The sequence below is a fragment of the Oratosquilla oratoria genome, chromosome 7 (genome assembly GCF_046742065.1).
Source record: "Oratosquilla oratoria isolate Oo_2021 chromosome 7, ASM4674206v1, whole genome shotgun sequence".
Taxonomy (NCBI): Eukaryota; Metazoa; Arthropoda; class Malacostraca; order Stomatopoda; family Squillidae; genus Oratosquilla; species Oratosquilla oratoria.
The window spans coordinates 40124850-40145138 of NC_134783.1; the positions used below are offsets into that span (position 1 = coordinate 40124850).

Below are 20289 nucleotides of genomic sequence, written 5' to 3' on the forward strand. Positions count from 1 at the left end.
TGTGTGTGTGTGTGTGTGTGTGTGTGTGTGTGTGTGTGTGTGTGTGTGTGTGTGTGTGTGTGATCGGTCATATAAGAGCTATGAGCTCTCTTCCGGGAGGGAAACATGTCGATCACGAGTCAAACACGTGATCCAAGACCATAGTGAATCACACCAAAACATTATTGGTTAGTACATGCCACACCCCCCCCCCCCACAAATCCCCCCAACAGTTCTGCTAACAGTCCAGGGGAGATTCCGTACCGTTAACGACTCTCTTCTTCTTATTTTCACAAGAACGCCGGTACCACCATCGCCTAATCTAGTTCTTCTTCTTCTTCAAAGCCTGGGAACAGCACCTGGCGCGGCGCCGAGCGGCGTCTTCGGGCGCGGCGCCGAGCGGCGTCTTCGGCCACGGTGCCAGAATGACCCAGGGCGATTTCGAATCCCACCTAATTTCAGTATCGCTGCGAGTCGTTACTCCAACTCTTGTGGGTGGGGAGGTGTGTGTGTGTGTGTGTGTGTGTGTGTGTGTGTGTGTGTGTGTGTGTGTGTGTGTGTGTGTGTGTGTGTGTGTGTGTGTGTGTGTGTGTGCGTGCGTGTAAGGTCACAGCATTACCCATAGATCGGTCATATGTGAGCTCTGAGCTCTTATCCGGGAGGGAAACGACTGTCGATCACGAGTCCAACACATGATCTACGACCGTGGTGAATCTCACACACACAGCACGCACGCACACATGAACACACACACAGCGATGAGGGACCTAAACCATACAAATACATATATACACAATTATATACATACGTAAATACATAATGGGAGAGTAATAGACAGGACTCCACGAGCGTTGATCCTTTACTGTATACTTTTTAGGTAAATATAATTAATCAGGTGAATACATACACAAATACACGCATACATACATACACATACACGCATACCTAAATACATACATGTACGTCCATATATTCATACATACATGCATGCATACATACATATATATATATGCACATGCATATATACATACGTACATACACACATACACACAAACACGCACTCGAGTAGCACAGAAAACCTCAATTTTTCTCTTCACTCGCACCAGCAAATGACCTTAATGACGTTGTTGTTGGTCATCTCTGGTCCGACATACTTTACACAAAAAAAAATAAAGAATAAAATATTCGCCAAGTACGCTCAACCCCAGTTCATTTTTTTCTTATAAACGAGTTGACCTGCGCTTCTATCCTTGTGGGCAATCTCGCCTTCCCTAACCTTGTTATGATCTAGATGTTTTGTCGTCAAACCACATATAGGCGTTTGGTTTTGGGTGTATTTTACAACACATGTAAATATGTATATTCATCTAGAATAGTATTCATACCTTATGTTTGGTTTGTGTGTGTGTGTGTGTGTGTGTGTGTGTGTGTGTGTGTGTGTGTGTGTGTGTGTGTGTGTGTGTGTGTGTGTGTGTGTGTGTGCGTGTGTGTGCGTGTGTGTGTGTGTTTGTGTGTGCGTGTGTGTGCGTGTGTGTGTGTGTTTGTGTGTGCGCGCACATGACCACACGTGCATGAAAATTCCGAAAAAAAATGTACTTATATCCATTTTAGAATCCCAAGTACCCAATCTTGTATTTACCACTACATTTTTGAAAGAACAAAAAAAAAAGTAGGCAATAACACTTTATCAAAAAAAATATGTTTGTAGACGCTGTAGTTTCAGTGGTGTCGTAATTCAGATTTGCAATAATTTCTGTACATCTACAAGAGACGCTTTCTTACGAGATGATTGGCTGGAAGAGCTTGTTGCAACCTCGACCATTCTTCTTCACAAAATAATGGAGCAATTGCACGTCATCCAAACGCAAGGCGACAGAATTTTATACTAAAGATAAATGTATTGACGATAGTAGGATGATTTTGATTTCCAGCGTCGTGTCGACCGACTCGCCGATTTCAACCGTTTTTTTGTGAATAAAACGACAACGATGACATTATTACTAATAATATAACTATTACCACTAATATTAATAATGCTAATAATAATAATAACAATAACAATAATAACAATAATAACAATAATAACAATAATAACAATAATAACAATAATAACAATAATAACGATAATAATGATAATAATGGTCCTAACAATATTCTGGCTATCCAGCACAATAAATTGTCGACATTTTTTTTCTCCAACGCCTTCAAACCAGGAACACAATTTACGTCTTTCCAAAATAATTTCAGTAAAAAAAATATGCTGATAAGTACCTCGAGTTTAAAAATGTTTATTTGGGTCCGAGGGAGTTGGGAAACAGAAACTGGGTGAAGTGGGAAGAACGACGTTGTCGCCATATTTTAAAAGTTAAAATTTGTTCTATCCAGTTAAAAAGGAAAATTCTTTTTTTTCGGTTATTTTAGGAAAATTATATTCTTTTGTTCCATAACCACGTCACTAAAACTAATACTGATTCAATATCTAACATTAAGAAAACAAATTAATAATAAACACGCCAACATAAACTTACGACATCCCCCCCAAGACCACTACGCAATTTTCCCCCATCAGGATTTTCTCCAGCACAGACATCGTCTCCAGCCCCCCCCCCCACCCCGATTCCAGACATGCGGGTGGTTGCCTTCTTTCCACAATGACGTAGCTAGTGTGAAACCATGATATATAACAACATAACCCCAAGCAAATCATCGTTGCATTCAAGACAGATACGAGAGGGGGAGGAGAGAGGGGAGGAGAGAGGGAGGAGAGAGGGAGGAGAGAGGGGAGGAGAGAGGGGAGGAGAGAGGGGGAGAGAGAGGAGGAGAGAGGAGGGGGAGAGAGAGGAGAGAGGAGGGGGAGAGTGGGAGGGGGAGAGAGGGGGAGAGGGGGGGCAGGGGGAGAGTAGGGGAGAGTAGGGGAGAGGGGGGCAGGGGGAGAGGGGGACAGGGGGAGAGAGGGGGACAGGGGGAGAGAGGGGGACAGGGGGGAGAGTGGGGGAGAGGGGGACAGGGGGGAGAGTGGGGGAGAGGGGGAGAGAGGGGGGAGAGGAGGAGAGAGGGGGAGAAAGGAATGGGAGGGGGAGAAAGGAATGGGAGAGAGGGGGAGAGGGGGGAGAGAGGGGGAGAGGGGGGAGAGGGGGGAGAGAGGGAGAGGGGGGAGAGAGGGAGAGGGGGGAGAGAGGGAAATGAGAGGGGGAAAGGAGAGGGGGGAAGGAGAGCGGGGAAGGAGAGGGGGGGAAGGAGAGGGGGGGAAGGAGAGGGGGAAGGAGAGGTGGGAGAGTGGGAGGGGGAATTGGGGGAAAGAGAAAGGGAGGAGAGAGAGAGAGAGACGGGGGCGGGGGAGATGTAGAGGGAGAGATTCGTACATTAATCCCACGGACTCCATCCGTAATCCCCATCATTCGAACCGCACGTGGGTCGGCCCTCGAGGCGACGTCTTCCTGAGCGAGTTCGAGATTTGAGAAAATAAATTTAAAAACACACGAAAAAAATTATACACACACACATACATGATTCGTTTCAATACGTAAATAAATAAATGTCAATGGAAAAAATTGCGGACATATTCCTGCCGTCTTCAATTGTCAAGACTTCGTAGACAACAACAGAACACGCCCCCTCCCCCGCACGACCCGCAACGAGGTGCTCGTGAGTTCCCCCACCCACCCTCTCACCCGCCACCTCCCTGGTCATCCCTCAACAGTGCAAAGGAAACATATGTTGATCCTGGACTTGGGTTTCTTATACCGGTGGACCTATTTCTCGACTCACAGGAAGTCTGTGGGTCACGTGCGATGCCGCACATAGCAGTAACATACTTGCCCTTACGTATACAAAGGCTTTCATATTTTTATTTGGGAGATAAGAGATTGCAGTGTCAGAACAATATTTTTGTCCCGATGCTGCACCAAGAAAAATAATGGAAAAAATGGAGAAATAGGGTTTCCTACCACCGTCAGCCCCCCTCCCCAACATTACACGCAAGGGAATATGAGGGCGATATTCTTGTCCCCCATCAAAGGGTGCTTTGGAATAAAACATGGTGTAGGAGAGGAGGGATTTAAGGGGAGTAGCAGAAAGATGGAACATTAGATGTTAAAACGACCAATATTATTATCATTATCGTCATTATTGTTATTGTTATCACCATTATTATAATCATTATCATTATTGTTGTTATTTTTTGGAATCTTTCTTAATTTTGGGAAAAGTCAGAACTGACGATGGGACCATATGACGTCATCTGGCGACGTGTGTTTGGTCAGCGGTCTGCCGTCAGGCGATTTTGTTCAACAAGTACATTCCTAAACGGAGTTGAAATAACCTATGATCACAGGACGGAAAACCAAAATAAATAGAATAAAATAATTCATATCCTTTTCCTGTCAGCAATGGAGAAATACGACCCGCATACAATTGTTACTCGTAGACAAAAAAATAAATGAATGAATAAAATAGAACAATAATAATATAAATAATAATATAAATAATAATAATGATAATAATAATATAAATAATAATAATAATAATAATAATAATAATATCATTATATAAAGATACATTAATAAAATACATTTTTTTCTGTCTGGAGTGGGGGAAAGGAGAAGGAAAGGACGACCGACATTCTTGTCCGCGCCAGATTTCGTCAAGTGCACAGAAGTGGGGTCACGTAATGGCCGTGTTCAGTGTCCTCGTTAGCGGTCCCTTTGTGGCCATTCCCGGCTGGCCGGCCTTTTAATTATCTCTCTACGTCGACCTCTGTGTCCTGCGACCGCATCAGCGTGCGCCTGCTGTTGCTCCCGTGTCCCGTTAGGCGCGGACACAGCTGTGCAGCTGATTATGGGCTCCGGAGTAGGTCGTCTTTTGTACAGCTGTTGCTGCTGCTGCTGCAGATGCTCTCCCTGAATCCCGGAGACCATCTCTCTCTCTCTCTCTTTCTCTCTCCCCAATCGAAGGCATTCACGAGAACAAGTGACTATTATATCCTTGAGAATTTTCGGCGAGAGCGATTAGCAGATTCCGGGAACCGAGTGACATCCTCTAGGTCTGTACCCCTAGTACGGGTTAAGGAAAGTTGGTTTTGTCCGGGCTTCTCCGACCCTCGAACAAGAGTGCCAAGATGGCACTAGATGGCAATGGGGCAAACAAACCTTTTCTTTTCAATAAAGCTAAATGCGGAAACACAAGGAACCCAATGCTAGCACATCGATCTGATGACGCCCATTACAGGATATCGAAGTGGCAGTCCCGAGTAGTGGTTATACCCAGGGAGCTCCAGGAAGGCTCGTCCTGAAGACTTTCAAATTGTAAGGTGAAGGAGAGACGGAGAGAGGGGACGAGACCCAAGCGTCTGGCCACGAGTCTCTCGGGCTGTAAGGCTCGTCAATTGTCCCGAGGCCCGCACAACAATAACAGCAAAAACAATAATAACAACAACATGTATTGTTCAGCCTAACATCAAACTATTCTATCCAGCATATGCACCGACTCGGAAGACACTAAAGTCCCCCATCAACTTCATGTCTTTCCCTGGCGTTAGCCAGAATCACAACAACTAAAGTTGTCGTGTACCTCAAGGGGTCATGCAACACCCCCCCCACCCTACCCCACCCCACCCCCCGCGCTGACTGGATGATTCTTCAAATAGCCTGTCATGCTTGCCGGTCTGTCACCCCGGACAGACTTCCGGGCGAGGAGGGGGAGGGGTGAGCTCGTGGGCCGTACCTACCCCCGCCGCCCCAGAAGTCAACGGTGAAGATAATATTCACTCCAGTCATCATTTGAATCGAGATCGTGGGAAATCCCCTGTATTCAAATGTTTCCGGTATTTCGTCTCCGGAATCGCCATGTGAATGGATCACGTCTGGCAATGGCCTTTGGAAAGGGAGAGGGAAAAAATAAATACAAATCTTCCCCGGCCACACCTTGTGCCACTGCGAAATTCAAACACAATACCATTATGTCAAACCAGTTCTTGGTAGTGGTAGTGGTGGGTGATTGTTGTTGTTTGTTATTAGTTACTCTTGGTGGTGGTGGTGGTGGTGGTGGTGATAGTAGTGGTGGTGATAATGGTGGTGGTGATAGTAGTGGTGGTGATAATAGTGGTGGTGATAGTAGTGGTGGTGATAGTGGTGGTGGTTGTGGTGGTGGTTGTGGTGGTGGTTGGGGTGGAGGTTGTGGTGGTGGTTGGGGTGGAGGTAGTGGTGGTGGTTGGGGTGGAGGTAGTGGTGGTGGTTGGGGTGGAGGTAGTGCTGGTGGTAATGGTGGTGTTAGTGGTAGTGGTAATGGTGGTGGTGGTAGTGGTAATGGTGGTGGTGGTTGTTAGTGGTGGTAGTGGCTCGATATTTGGAGGTCTTTGGCTTTTATATGATGAAGTCTTACACATGGATGTGACTGAAGTTGGATACGAGGAACTTAACAACGACACCTCCCTCCCCCTCTCCCTCCCCTCTCCCTAATGCTCGGGACATCAACTAACAAGTATCTAACACAAAACCCAACGTGGAGTTAGCGTGTTCGCCATCATTCGGTGATGACCAGTGTTATCTAAGATACAGACCCTATAGAGTCATAATTTTCATAATCGTAATGACGACCCCGGAGGGGGAGGGGGGGGGAGAGAGAGAGAGAGAGAGAGAGAGAGAGAGAGAGAGAGAGAGAGAGAGAGAGAGAGAGAGAGAGAGAGAGAGAGAGAGAGAGAGAGAGAGAGAGAGTGAGAGAGAGAGAGAGAGAGAGAGAGAGAGAGAGAGAGAGAGAGAGAGAGAGAGAGAGAGAGAGAGAGAGAGAGAGAGAGAGAGAGAGAGAGAGAGAGAGAGAGAGAGAGAGAGAGAGAGAGAGAGAGACCCAAGTGATTTTTTTTTTTGGGGGGGGCGGTCACGGAGTGGAGGGGTAATAAAAAGGAAGGTGGGTATGGAGGAACCGGAAATAGACTGGGAAAAAGTGATGGTTTGGTTAGGTTTGGTTTGGTTAGGTTTGGTTTGGTTATATACAGATCATGTGGTTATATACTACACAGGTGGTAAGCCATTTCTATAGAAGTCGCATATATTACAACACTGAATGGGTCCCAGTGAACAGATTTGCATTTATCAGCCACAATTCACTTTAATTCTAAGCCATCAGCATCGAGAAACTCGAAGAGGCATACATACAGAAATTGATTCGTGGTACAGCTAAGGACTCAAAACTCCACTAGCACGTAACAAGTGACAGTGACACACACACACACACAATGTATATATATATATATATATATATATATATATATATATATATATATATATATATATACACACACACATGAGAAGCATATATAGTCTTTCGGCAGCAAAGAACTTGGGGAGTTAGAATAGTAGGAAGTGGCATATGAAGAGCCTACGCCAGGAGGCGCGCAGCTGCGTCCGAATCTGTCATTTTGCCCTATGGTGCGCTTTATGGACTATTGGGGCAGGTATGTCACTCCGCTGGGAATCGGAGAATAGTGCGGGACTCGAACCCACGGCAGAACCACATGCTTCCGATTATGTCACCAGCGCACTAGAGAAAGAAGGTCCGGAAAACAAGGAGGAAGGGGGAGGAGGAAGAGGAGGAGGGAGGAGGAAGAGGAGGAGGGAAGAGGAGGAGGGAAGAGGAGGAGGAAAGAGGAGGAGGAAAGAGGAGGGAAGAGAAGGAGGAAAGAGGAGGGAAGAGAAGGAGGAAAGAGGAGGGAAGAGAAGAAGAGAAGGAGGAAAGAGGAGGAGGAGGGAAGAGGAGGAGGAGGGAAGAGGAGGAGGAGGGAAGAGGAGGAGGAGGGAAGAGGAGGAGGAGGGAAGAGGAGGAGGAGGAAAATGAAGAAGGAAGAGGAAGAAGAATATAGGAATTCCGGGGGTGAGGAGGAGGAAGCGGGGGGGGGGGGTGAGGGATTACCTGAATGACAGGAGGGGAGGGGAGGGGTGGGGGGCTAAGGACACCGACCCCGAGAAGGTGTGGGGGGTAGGGTGAATAAGGTGAATTAATGAGATGGAGATGTGCAAAGTCGGGATGGGATCCTCGTCCACAGAGCGACGACATCAACCGGACGGAACCGAACGAGTGTTTGCCAAGGCTGAATCCCGTCCCTCCAAACGGGAAATATCTCGCGTTCATCCCGGAAGGGGATGAATGGGAGGGGGGAGGGGGACGGGAGAGGGGGGCAAGGATTTTTTCCGAAATTTGGGAGTGAAGTATCACTCCCACGGGCTTTGTTTGAGCGTGTTGTCGCCGGCGTTTTGATTTTCTCCTTGTGAATAATTCCTTACCTTTGCCGAAAACAGTGTTAGGTTCATGGGGTCAGGTGTAGGTGTGTGTGTGTGTAGGTGTGTGTGTGTGTGTGTAGGTGTGTGTGTGTGTGTAGGTGTGTGTGTGTGTGTGTGTGTGTGTGTGTGTGTGTGTGTGTGTGTGTGTGTGTGTGTGTGTGTGCGCGCATGTGTGTGTGTGGGGGGGGTGATTTTCCCTAAAATATGGTGTTGCTGGTGAGTTACCTCAGACGTACATGACATGGGGTAATTAAAGACAATAACTTTAGGAACCTACGGCAGGAAGCGCTGAGTAGCTGCGGCCGAAGCCGTCACCTTTGACCAATTATACGCTTTGAGAACTGATGGGGCAGGTAACACAGAGTCACTGCTGGGAATTGGAGACAAGTGCGGGATTCGAACCCACAACTAAGAGAATACAAGAACAACACTCCACCAGTGCACATAGTTTAACGAGAAGGTCAGTGAGTCAGGAACGAAAATAGGGGCAGCAGTATTTGTGGTCACTCTTCTAAAAGGATTTGTTTTAAGAACATTACTTGAGCTGGGAGGCGAGAGCAATATATATATATATATATATATATATATATATATATATATATATATATATATATATATATATATATATATATATATTTATAAAAGATACTGCGATATAAAACATATATAGGGAACAGAAAAAATAAAACGGAGACAGCGGCACAAAAAAAATATATTGGGATGAACGATAAAAAAAGCGAAAAAATACGAGACACAGCGAATACATTAAAAAGACCGGGATAAACGATAAAAAACAAAAATTCATTCAAGATTTCATTCTCGATTTCTTTCACACGATTGAGTGGAAATTTGCTCCAAGCCAAACCTTCCTCAACCCAATGGAATTTTATCAAAATTTCGCTATTTTTTTTTGTTTTTTTTAATCTTCAACACCCAAGATGGAAAATTCTTTCCATTGCTCAATGAAGACACAAAAAAATTTATTCTGCCGAACGCCAGTTGATTTTAATCACGCCTGTGTCCGTTTTCTACGGTGAGTTTATCATCACGGAAAAAATATGATAATAATAATTATAATAATGATAATAAATAATAATAATAATAATAGCAATACCATTAATAATCACAATCGCAATAATAATGGTGATAAAAACAATAATAGTCACGAAAGGCAAATACTAGATTCTATCCTATCATAATAAAGATCTTTATTAATAAAAAACGACCCTGGGTCTAACGAACAAGATAATGTTCACAGACATTTCACAAAAACGACAAGGAGATAAGAGAATTAACTAATAAAAACAAATGCATAAATAGAAAAGTAAATAAAAATAATACAAATAAATCAAATGGCGCTACAGGAACAGACGAGACCTAAAATCACACCAATTCAGGGTAATATTTTCCTCCACACTCCAATTCCACCTCACGTCACGTGATCACCCATACGTGCCCCCCTCCCACCATCGGCCCTCCATTTCCTCCACCGGTAACGAACTCGCACAAGCTCCTATAATAATCACCTCCATCATCATAGATACTCGGCTGTCATTTACACTCGTGATTGTTATTATTGTAATCGTTAAAAACATCGTTAAAAATATCTCCCCACCTCTCTCTCTCTCGACTTCCATGTACACGATGTTCTTCCGTGGATATGGGACTATGTTAGTTTCTTGTGTAATTTAATATCTGTTTATATATATTCCTTTCACTATTGCAAGTGTGCACTAAAATAACTTATAGGTATATGTGACTATTTTTCTAATGCAAAGTATATACATACATACACACACACACACTCGTGGCGCACTGGTTAGAGATCCCGGCTGCCACTACGGTGGTCCGTGTTCGAATCCAGCCCAGGGCTGAAATCATTTAAGTATCGTTGCGCTGCGGTTCGTTACTCTAACTCTCGTGTGCGGGGAGTTGTGTGAGTGTGTGCGTGTAAGGTCACAGCATTACCCACTGATCGGTCATGAGCACTAAGCTCTATTCCGGGAGGGAAATAGCTGTCGATCACGAGTCCAACACGTGATCCAAGACCATGACGAATCACACACACACACACACACACACATATATATATATATATATATATATATATATATATATTATATATATACATACATATATATATACATATATATATAAATACATGTATATATATATACATATATATATATTATATATATATATATATATATGTATATATATGACGTAAGTGGAGTAGGAAACACAGGAGTCTTAGTCTGACTAGTTTCGCATGTATGCTTTTTCAAAGGAATGAAAAAGCATACCTGCGAAACTAGTCAGAAATAAACTCAGACTAAGACTCCTGTGTTTCCTACTCTGCTTACGTCATATATTATATATATATATATATATATATATATATATATATATATATATATATATGACGTAAGTGGAGTAGGAAACACAGGAGTCTTAGTCTGACTAGTTTCGCATGTATGCTTTTTCAAAGGAATGAAAAAGCATACCTGCGAAACTAGTCAGGAATAAACTCAAGACTAAGACTCCTGTGTTTCCTACTCCGCTTACGTCAACCTGTCAGAATGTCTCAACAAATATATATATATATATATATATATATATATATATATATATATATATATATATATATATATATATATATATATATGTATGTATGCCCAAACCCGGAACTCCTGGATCATTATAATGCAATTAGAATTATACATCATCTGTCGCGCTAGCAGCACCTACTGGAACAAGGAAAGGAAAAAAAGCTAAGCATGACCTAGCGCAATCTTGCTGACAGCACTACATAAGGTACGTAGGTACTCATGCAAACCAATTGCAAGCTTTTGAACATGGGACACCACCCTAAGTCGACCTACACAGTTACCCGGTCAGGGGGGGAGGGGGGAGGGGGAAGGGAGTGGGGGAGGGGGAAGGGAGTGGGGGAGGGGGAAGGGAGTGGGGGATGGGGAGGGAATGGGGGGAACTCGGCCGTGGGAGAAAGACAGGCCAGACAGACAGACGTGACGCAAATGACGTAGACAAAATCTGGACGAGTTCGACGACACCCCCACAGTTCTTAATTCTTCCGGCTGTAGGAAATACATAAATAAATGAATAAATCAATTAAATAAATAAATAAATCAAATTAAATAAATACGGGTAAACAGTCCATATGATACGGAAACATTCAGAATGTTGCTGTGAGTGATGAGGTGGAACGAGATGAGATGAGAACGAGTTAAAACTGTTGGGAAATGGAACGGATGAAAAGAGGATAATGCAGAATGGGGATGGGGAGATAGGAAAGAGACAGGGGAGAGAAAAAATGGAAGGGGAACAGGGAAGGTGAAGAACAAGGGGAATGGAAGGAGGAAAAGGAACCGAGAAAAGAATAGGGAAGGGAAAGGGGACGAGGAAAGTGTGGATGAAGTGGGGAATGGAGAGGTAAAGACGATGAGAAGGAAATAGGGACGAGGGAAGTGGAGAAAGAAACGAGAGGAGAGAGAAGTGGGGAGGAAAACGACAGAACGAGAGAGAAACGGTGAGGAGGGAAATTCGGAGGAGGGATAGAAAGCAGGAATCACTACAGGGAGAAGATTGGCAAAAATAAAAATTATATATAAAAAAAACAAGAAAAAAACACAAGCAAAATATATCAACAAATCGGGAGAAGGATCATTTCTTCCATTTAATTATAATTCGGTACAAAACATTGATGAAATGGCTGAGGAGACACATAACATACTAAATCAATTTAGCTTACAGTTGGACGAATCTACTCTCCCAGGAAAAGAAGCCCTACTTTTAGGATATGTTCGTTTAAGTAAAGGGAAATTATACAAGAACCACTGCTTGCAATGAATAAATAAATAAATAAATAAACACTAAAGGCGTGTCTATCTTCACTGTGGCAGAGCAATTTTTCAAAGAAAAGAAAATCCACATGAGCCTGTCCAACCGACGGTGTTCCAATACTGACAGGGCGATACAGATTCTTGCGTTTTTACGAAAACCCATACCCAATGTCTTCACAATATATTCCGTAATTCATCAACATCTAGTCGTTAAGAATTTGAGTGATGTGTATCACAACTTCCTTGTTGTGGTTATCAAAGCAGTGAACAAATAAAATTTCCTCATAATTCCCGTATATTTTGCCAACTCGGCAACAACGATGATGAAACTGTCGGAAGCGATTTTACTCTCTTTTCGATACTGTCATAGTTTTTCGGAAAGAATAAAAGTGGTGAACTGAGTGAAGAATTCTTACCATGTAAATGCGACATTCCCAAATTAACAGATTTGTTCAATATAGCCAATGATCGAATTGGCGATTGCAAGGCAGTGATGCAAATCTCAATGCAACATCTGTTATTAGTACATGAATAGACAAGTTTTCTATAGACATAGTATTAGTCGTTGGGAACCGTCCCAATTTCCAAATTTTGCAAAGGAGGCTGAGGCTTATAACTCCATAAGATAAGGTCTTAATTTACTGCAGTCATTTGAATTCTTTGCACGAAGACTTTAATATGAAAATACCTGACTGGCTCATCAACCCATTTATGAATGCATGTCAAAAGAAACAGACGATGCGATGCAAAAGGATTTAATTTCTTTATGGCACGATTTCGAGTTTGAGCCCTTCTTCAAAAAATCGTACCAAGAATTCTGGCTTCAGAAGGAAAATTCTGAAAGGTATCCAAAGCTGTGGGAATTTTTAAAAATATGTTCCACTGCTTTTCCAACATCCTGTTGCGACAAGAGTTATCCCTAGTTGGAAGTCTTCACACAAGTTTGTGAAAATGTTACACTTATGATTTGTTCTGAAAATTATGTATGCAAGATCTTCCTGTCTGATGGAGTATGTAAAAACAATATATAAAATACTGAGAAATTTCACTTTGTATATGCTAGGGATTGTGGCAGACACAGTCACGTTAAACGGAAGTAAACACAATCATTTTAAATTTTAATACTTTTTATATGATATAAAACAATTTCCACTGAAAAAACCGTGATGTTTGAACTATGATACTTATTTCAAATCTGATCAAATTTCAAATAAAAAAAAGATTATAATTGGTCCAAGTATGAATTCAGCATTCAGTGTATTTTGGTGTTCTGCAACCATACCTAGTAATTACCTAGTAATTACAATTTATTTGATAGAGGCGTGGGAAGGGGCACTGACAAAAAATTGTGTCTAAAAGGGGTGCTAGTAAAAAAAAAAAAAAAAGGTTGAGAAACACTATAAAACAATACAAACGGACAGGATTAAAAAAAAAAACTGAGAAAAGGCGATGGTTGACCGAGTTTGTGAGCGCGCGCGCACACACCCGACTGACATAATTTTATAATGATCTGTACCAGCGCAACATGATTACCTTTTACTCCCCTCCCATCTCCCCGCCTAATTGCCTCCTTGGCCCAGTCCCACAAAAACAACTGGTGGTCACCCTAGAAGCCAACACGACCAACAAAACACGATTCCCGCCAGGACTTCGTGACGTCACAAACTTTGGAAGGTTCCGTTACAAGAGCCGCATCGCCTTCGCTGACATTCCGCCAACCTTATGGTGTTTGTTGTAGCAGATTAAGCGAGGCTTTGTGGCTGTACTGAGGGGGGGGGGTTCCCCATTCCTCCAGCTGCTGTTTTGAAATAACGAGTTACGTAACTTATGGAGATCGTAACGCTTAACCTAATAATACAAGATGGGAAGCGGGACACTCCACACACCCAACCATTCCATATCGCACATCCACCCACCCCTCCCCTACTATCACCTTTCAAAACGAATTTGTCCCTTGGACATTTCGGCTGAAGTCCGATTCACAGTGAGCCATGAATCTGGACCAAGATTAGTTTGAGGGGTCGGATCCAATCAGCTACTTACCTAAAAATAACCGAAACAATCCTCATTCATCCACCGACATTACCTCAGGTATTCAATCGTCCGATATTACCCAGAATAAAAAACCTGAAGAACGTCACCAAGCCGAAAGAAAAAAAAAACACGTGATAAAATATATATAAAATAAAAATAATCACTAGCTAACCAATTTACCGTCCAATGACCCAAGGAACACAACCACAGTCATTACTCCGCGTATTACAGGATCAAGGGCATCTCTTAAGAAAGCCCAATTAATCGAGACATCTTGGTCATACTCTGATTCTTAACCTCCACACGGGACTCAAGGAAACATGTTCCAATAACAACGGCCCACCGCCCGCGCCTCAGTATCAACACAAACTCAGTCAGGTACCAACAGCAGGTGGGGTAGACGTGACCAAGTGTATACGACTAAGGGAGAGGAGAAGGTGGGGTTGTGTGGCCCGGGAGAACAATGAATGCAAGTAATGATAAGTATAACCGTTGTACCACACTTTACAGATTACTTTTCTCCAAGCCAGAGGTCCAATGCTGGATGGGACGCTTATTCACGGCGGCATTGCAATATATATTTTTATATTTCCTCCACAGTGTGGTACTTAGCTGGGCCTTGGAAGACAGGACACCTCACTCTCTTGGTGATTCACTAATAGCTATTCGCGCAGGATGGATGGACAAGGATTGTCAGCACCTTTACCCTGAGTGCCCACAGATCTCCAAAGCACATCCTGCTGCCAAGGAAGCAATTTCCTTCTTCTCAAGGTAATTCAGAAGTCTCATTCTTATAAAGCCCCTCTCAATACAGATTTAGAAAAGAAATCTTGCATTATTAAGTAGTTCTTCATTTATATTTTGTAACAATTATCTTGACATGTAGATATGCTGATGTAAATATTCACTTATGTACATTTTTTTCTTTTCTGCCATGTTTTCTTTACTTTGACATCTCTTAAATTTTATTATCTCTATACGACAATCATATCTTACTAAACAACTGATATCATCTTTGTAAAATACACATACAGTTCCCATTTTAAATACACTTCTTGTAGGCCCATTCATACTTGCATCCATGCCTACTGGCAATTTTCTCTGTTGCTCTGTCTTCAGCAACTGTTGTTTAGTCTCTTGACCCTAAGATTGCCCCATGTCTGAATCTCACAAATTGACTCAAAATTCATGGCACTCACTCAACTCAGCTGTTTTCCCCATATCCAAAGCATCTCAACCTTTAACTCCCCACAACCACACAAATATTAAAGTCGCATCGTAATTCTCAATTCTCATTCACAATCCTAACCCCACCTAAACCCTACATTTAGCAATATACAATACTTTTTCTTTTTCACCCATGGATAATCTTAATTCCTACTGTTAAAACAATGTTAAATCAATGGTCTTGTTCAAGAATTATTCTAAACTTAACCATAATTTCCATAACTGACATACCATGTTCTATGATTCTACAATATCAATCTCCATGAACCATGTACATTAGCAAAATCCTATGTTTTACAGGTTACACAGAGTGGCAATGCAACCAACTACAACTCCTCAACCAACAAGGGCATTTTATACCCAGGAGACCACGACAATGCCTTTAGTGCCTTACAGAAAGGAGTCAGATCATGGAGCTCAAGACCATATGCTATCTTCTCATACGAAAGATCACCACACATTTGTAAAAAATATGAACAACACAGACAGAGAAAGCCTCGCCTTACAAGCCTTCTATGATCGGTATGATGGTCAAGGTCCCATGTCAGTTCCAGGTAACACATTCTCATCATCCAATTATAACAGCCAAGATAAGTATGCCAAAGATGAGAGTGAAGCTTTTCAAAATATACTGAGGAGAAAAGACACAATAGTCAATGAAAGGCCAAAACTACCATATGAAAAGTATGACAGTCCAAGCATAGACAACCGTGATAATGCTGGAAGCAAGATATCTGTGTCAAATAGTGTGTCAGGAATGGCTCTTCAAGACAGACCCACTATGATCACCAAACCTCCCTGGCGCAGACTCTTTCATCACAATGATGTTCCTACACAACATGACAGTCAAAACCGTAATGAAACATTTGTAAGTATTCTTCATTATTTAGTATATTACTATATGCACACATGCATTAAAACACAAAGTTAATGCACCTGCATTAAAATAGTTATTACTTTCATATTGAAAAATATAACTAAAACCTGATGAAATACATTACAATTTTTACAAAATATTTACTTTGTCTTAACCTATTTCAGGCAATCTCTCATTCTGAAATCAAACACTCTCAGACAAACATAAAACCAAGCCTTGACAAGATTGGCATCCCTCGCAAACATCAACAAGATCAACAGCCAGCTATCTTCAGCCTTCCTGCATACTCTGCATACATGGCTTCCACATTCACCAACAAGAAAGGCCTACAACATAAGCCCAAAGAGAATAACAGGCCCATGTTCCCACACAAACATAAACGACCATCACTTGAGACATCCACATCACCACCCAAGTCATCTCCCTCTCCACAGACAATTGCCTTTCCTCCTACAAGATACAAGTATGGACTGCGACGAGGCTTGCCTGCAGTTAATGTGGCAGGCTATGGAACTTACAATATGGGTTATAACCATGGTGATGGAGAATTGTACCAACACCTTAAGCCCTGGTACACGCAGAGATTACGGACCCCTTATCCACGACCCCAAGGTCCTAGAAGCACTTCCATTGCCCCAACTACGAGCACAATTGTGCCCAATGTCCTCCCCTCTGTCACTCCTGATCCATTGGCCTCTAAAAATGTTGCACCTTTTGGGCCTGAAGATGCTGTCACAGATGTTTTACGCAATGAACTCCTGTATGAATATATTCGGGACCAAACAAAATCTACATCACAGGAAGAGACACATGGTTTGTAACAAATCCAACCCCTACTTTCCATAAGGCTTCAAATGTTTTGTTCATAATGTGGAGGTCCATTTCTAATTATGGACATAACTGTCATGGTCTCGAAACTTTTCCCAACTGTGGAAAACTTGAATGAAACTACAAATAGCTGTGGTGAGCCATGCACTTAGTTATTAGCATACATGACCTACAATATTGGAAAACAATTGATAACCTTTAGGAAATACCCTGCATTTAAATATGCAAACTGAAAAACTGCTGGCAGCAAACCATGATGTCATGGAAACCACAAGCCTAGCATGATTGTGTTCAAAGACTAAGACATAGCTCAATGCAATAATGACTGTTCTGACTGGTAATAAGAACATCATGACAGTGATTCTGGTGTAGTGACAGTTACTCAGTGATAACAGTAATGAAGGTTGTATACATAATAAACACTTGCGTGACAAAGACTGTTCTGACAAGACACTACCTAATGTATGTACATATAGTATATACAAAGTGAATACCCATCTGACAGACTTTTGTGACGTTTTGATATGTGCTGACAATCCCAAGTGACAAACACTAACTGAATTCTACTGACAAAATTACTGTGATTGGATTAGGGAACCCAATTTACCTTCAATCTGAAATTACTATGTAACTTGTGTAAGTTTACATGTCTACATAATTTCTATAAATTTTCAGAAGAGGTGACATGACATATGTGATCATAACTTGAACACAAACCAAATTTATTACTCATACTTACAGGTGCTGACACATGACATCATTAACAAGAAATATTACTAAACTTGTTCAGTTCTAAATGGTGACTTTTTTATTTTTTCATATTTACATTACTTGCCCCAGACTGAATGTTGATAGAAGTCAAACACTTCATGTTACTTTCTTTAAGTAATCCTACTTTTAACACCTATGATTCCTAGTCCTTTACTGTTACATATTCTGTGCTCATTGATTGGCTTACATCAAAACAGTTACTTCCTATTGAATCATTTTCATCACCAACTTTTAATATAGTAAGAAAAAATTCTATGAGGGGGCGACCAAGGAGGAGATGGATGGATGGGGTAAATGGGGCATTGGGAAAGAGGGGAATATCTGTTGAGGAAGGATGGGAGAAGACAGAAGATTGGGGTGAGTGGAGAATGGTTGTGTATGGATGATGTATAAAAGGGAGTGGATGGGGGGTGAGGGAGCATATGTGAAAAATAAATTTATGCAGCCCGAAGGGATTTCTCCGTATTCTTTTCTGAACAAGGGGGGTCACTGATTTAACCAATTCAGTACGATGATGCCTACATAAGCATCATGAGGCACAAGTGGGTACATGAGGATGTTGGAGTCTTGATTATATATTTTTGTAGTTATACATGAATTAGCCCTGGATTCTGCGAACTGGTTTGATCATGTTTTCTGTGTTTATTATTACTCAGAATAAAAGAGAATGAGTAATACAGCAGTGACTTTATATTCTATAATGCAGGTAGTGTGATGCATCATACAAATGGCAGCCAATGCTGAGCACAAGAATTTGACTCATATTGAAGTGGTTAATGAAGTGGCCTTGCTGTGGATGTGCTGTGTTTTGTGCCACTGTTTCTGACCCAGGACAGTGGGAGAGCTGCAGGGACGACCAGTCATCCAGGAGCCAAGATAAGAGGGAGGGAAAGGGGTGGATGGGAGTGGAGTATGTGGGGATGAAATGGGTGGGAGTGGATTTTATCACCCCCTTTTTTTGGGGGGGGGGGAGCTACCTCCCTTGTAAGGGGGAAAAGGCCTTTGGTATATGTAAGAAAAAATTCTCTTACAGTTTCTATAACTGAAGGAAAATACCTCTGATTTCATTGAGAACAAGTTAACATATGGTTACAATAGTGAATCAAAATTGTGAAAACAAATGGGATATTCTGAAGGAGATTATATAAAGGGGTGATTGTGTCAACGGTTTTGTATGGGGCAGACATGTGGAATTTAAGGAAGGCAGAGAGGAAAGATTAGAATGTGTTTGAGATGAAATGTCTGAAGTATGGTTGGGGTTACTAGATTGGATAGAGTGAGGAGGAGAGTGGGAGTAGAAAAGGAGATGGCAGACAGGGCTGACCAAAGAGTACTGGGATGGTTTGGACACATGGAAAGAATGAATGAAGAAAGATTAGTAAAAGATGTGTGGAAGGCAGACGTGGAGATGTTGAACTTGAGGGGACAACTGAGGATAAGATGGATGGATGGGGTGAAGGGGGCACCAAGTAAAAGGGGAATGTCTGTTGATTGATTGATTTATGAAATTTTTGGCTTGAAGGCCAAGCGCCGGAGCCGGTAGGCCATTCAGCGCAAGAAATGTCTGTTGAGCAAGGAAGGGAGAGACAGGAGATAGGGATGAATGGGGAGTGGCTGTGTATAGATGATACTGTTATGCAAGAAAGGGAGGGGTGGGGGGGGTTAGGGTGGTGCATATGTGTCAATGATAGTCTGATTGCAGTTCCAAGGGATTTCTCCCCATCTCTTGTTCTGCATGTGGGGACAGAGAGGAGGTGTGGGGTCACTGATTAAGTGAAATGGCCTTGCTGTATATGTACTGTATCTTGCTACATTGCTTCAGACACAGGGCAGTGGGCAGGATACAGGGATGACCTGTCATCCATGAGGAGCTAAGATGAGGGGAGGAAAGGGTGGTAGAGGAGAGAGGAATGGGTGGGAGTTGGTATGTGCCTTTCACTTGGTTACCTCCCTTGGTATATAGAATAGATGAAAAGAACTAAGGCCACCATGATCTTTATTGTAGTTCAGCCATCTGTGCTTCCTCAAACATTCCCCTTGATATAAGAAAAGAAAAAATAACAAACCCAGAACACACACACACTTTTTTTTTTCCAGATGCACCAATTCATGGATAAATCTAAAAGTAAACACAGGCCAATCTAAATCCATTTAAGAATGCAAGGATATGTCTGATACATGGAGAGAAGTATAGCTCTTACCCTGTATACTACACAAAATGTTGCTCCTTCCCTGTATACTACAAAAAAATTCCATGCAAAGTTACATATAAGAATTCATGACAAATCTTTAAAGTTGAAACCTCAAGATGGGACACTACAAGATACAACCTGTACCCTGCAAAACAAAACTAATTAAATACACTTCAGACACATACCCTACACATACACATCCCCATGTTTACACAAACACTATGAAAAACAACTATTTACATCTTCCTCAC

General features: G+C 42.2%; 1 protein-coding gene across 1 annotated transcript in view; it reads left to right on the top strand.

Moving 5' to 3' along the window:
* LOC143026794 (uncharacterized) overlaps positions 1–18034 on the top strand; it is a 29640-nt gene extending 11606 nt beyond the window's left edge. Inside the window, exons 2-4 of the mRNA XM_076187568.1 lie at positions 14744–14914; positions 15671–16238; positions 16412–18034. Coding sequence (XP_076043683.1) covers positions 14744–14914; positions 15671–16238; positions 16412–17068 — 1396 coding nt within the window. The 3' untranslated portion in view covers positions 17069–18034. The remainder of the gene's footprint in view (positions 1–14743; positions 14915–15670; positions 16239–16411) is intronic.
* The last annotated feature ends 2255 nt before the right edge of the window (positions 18035–20289 follow it).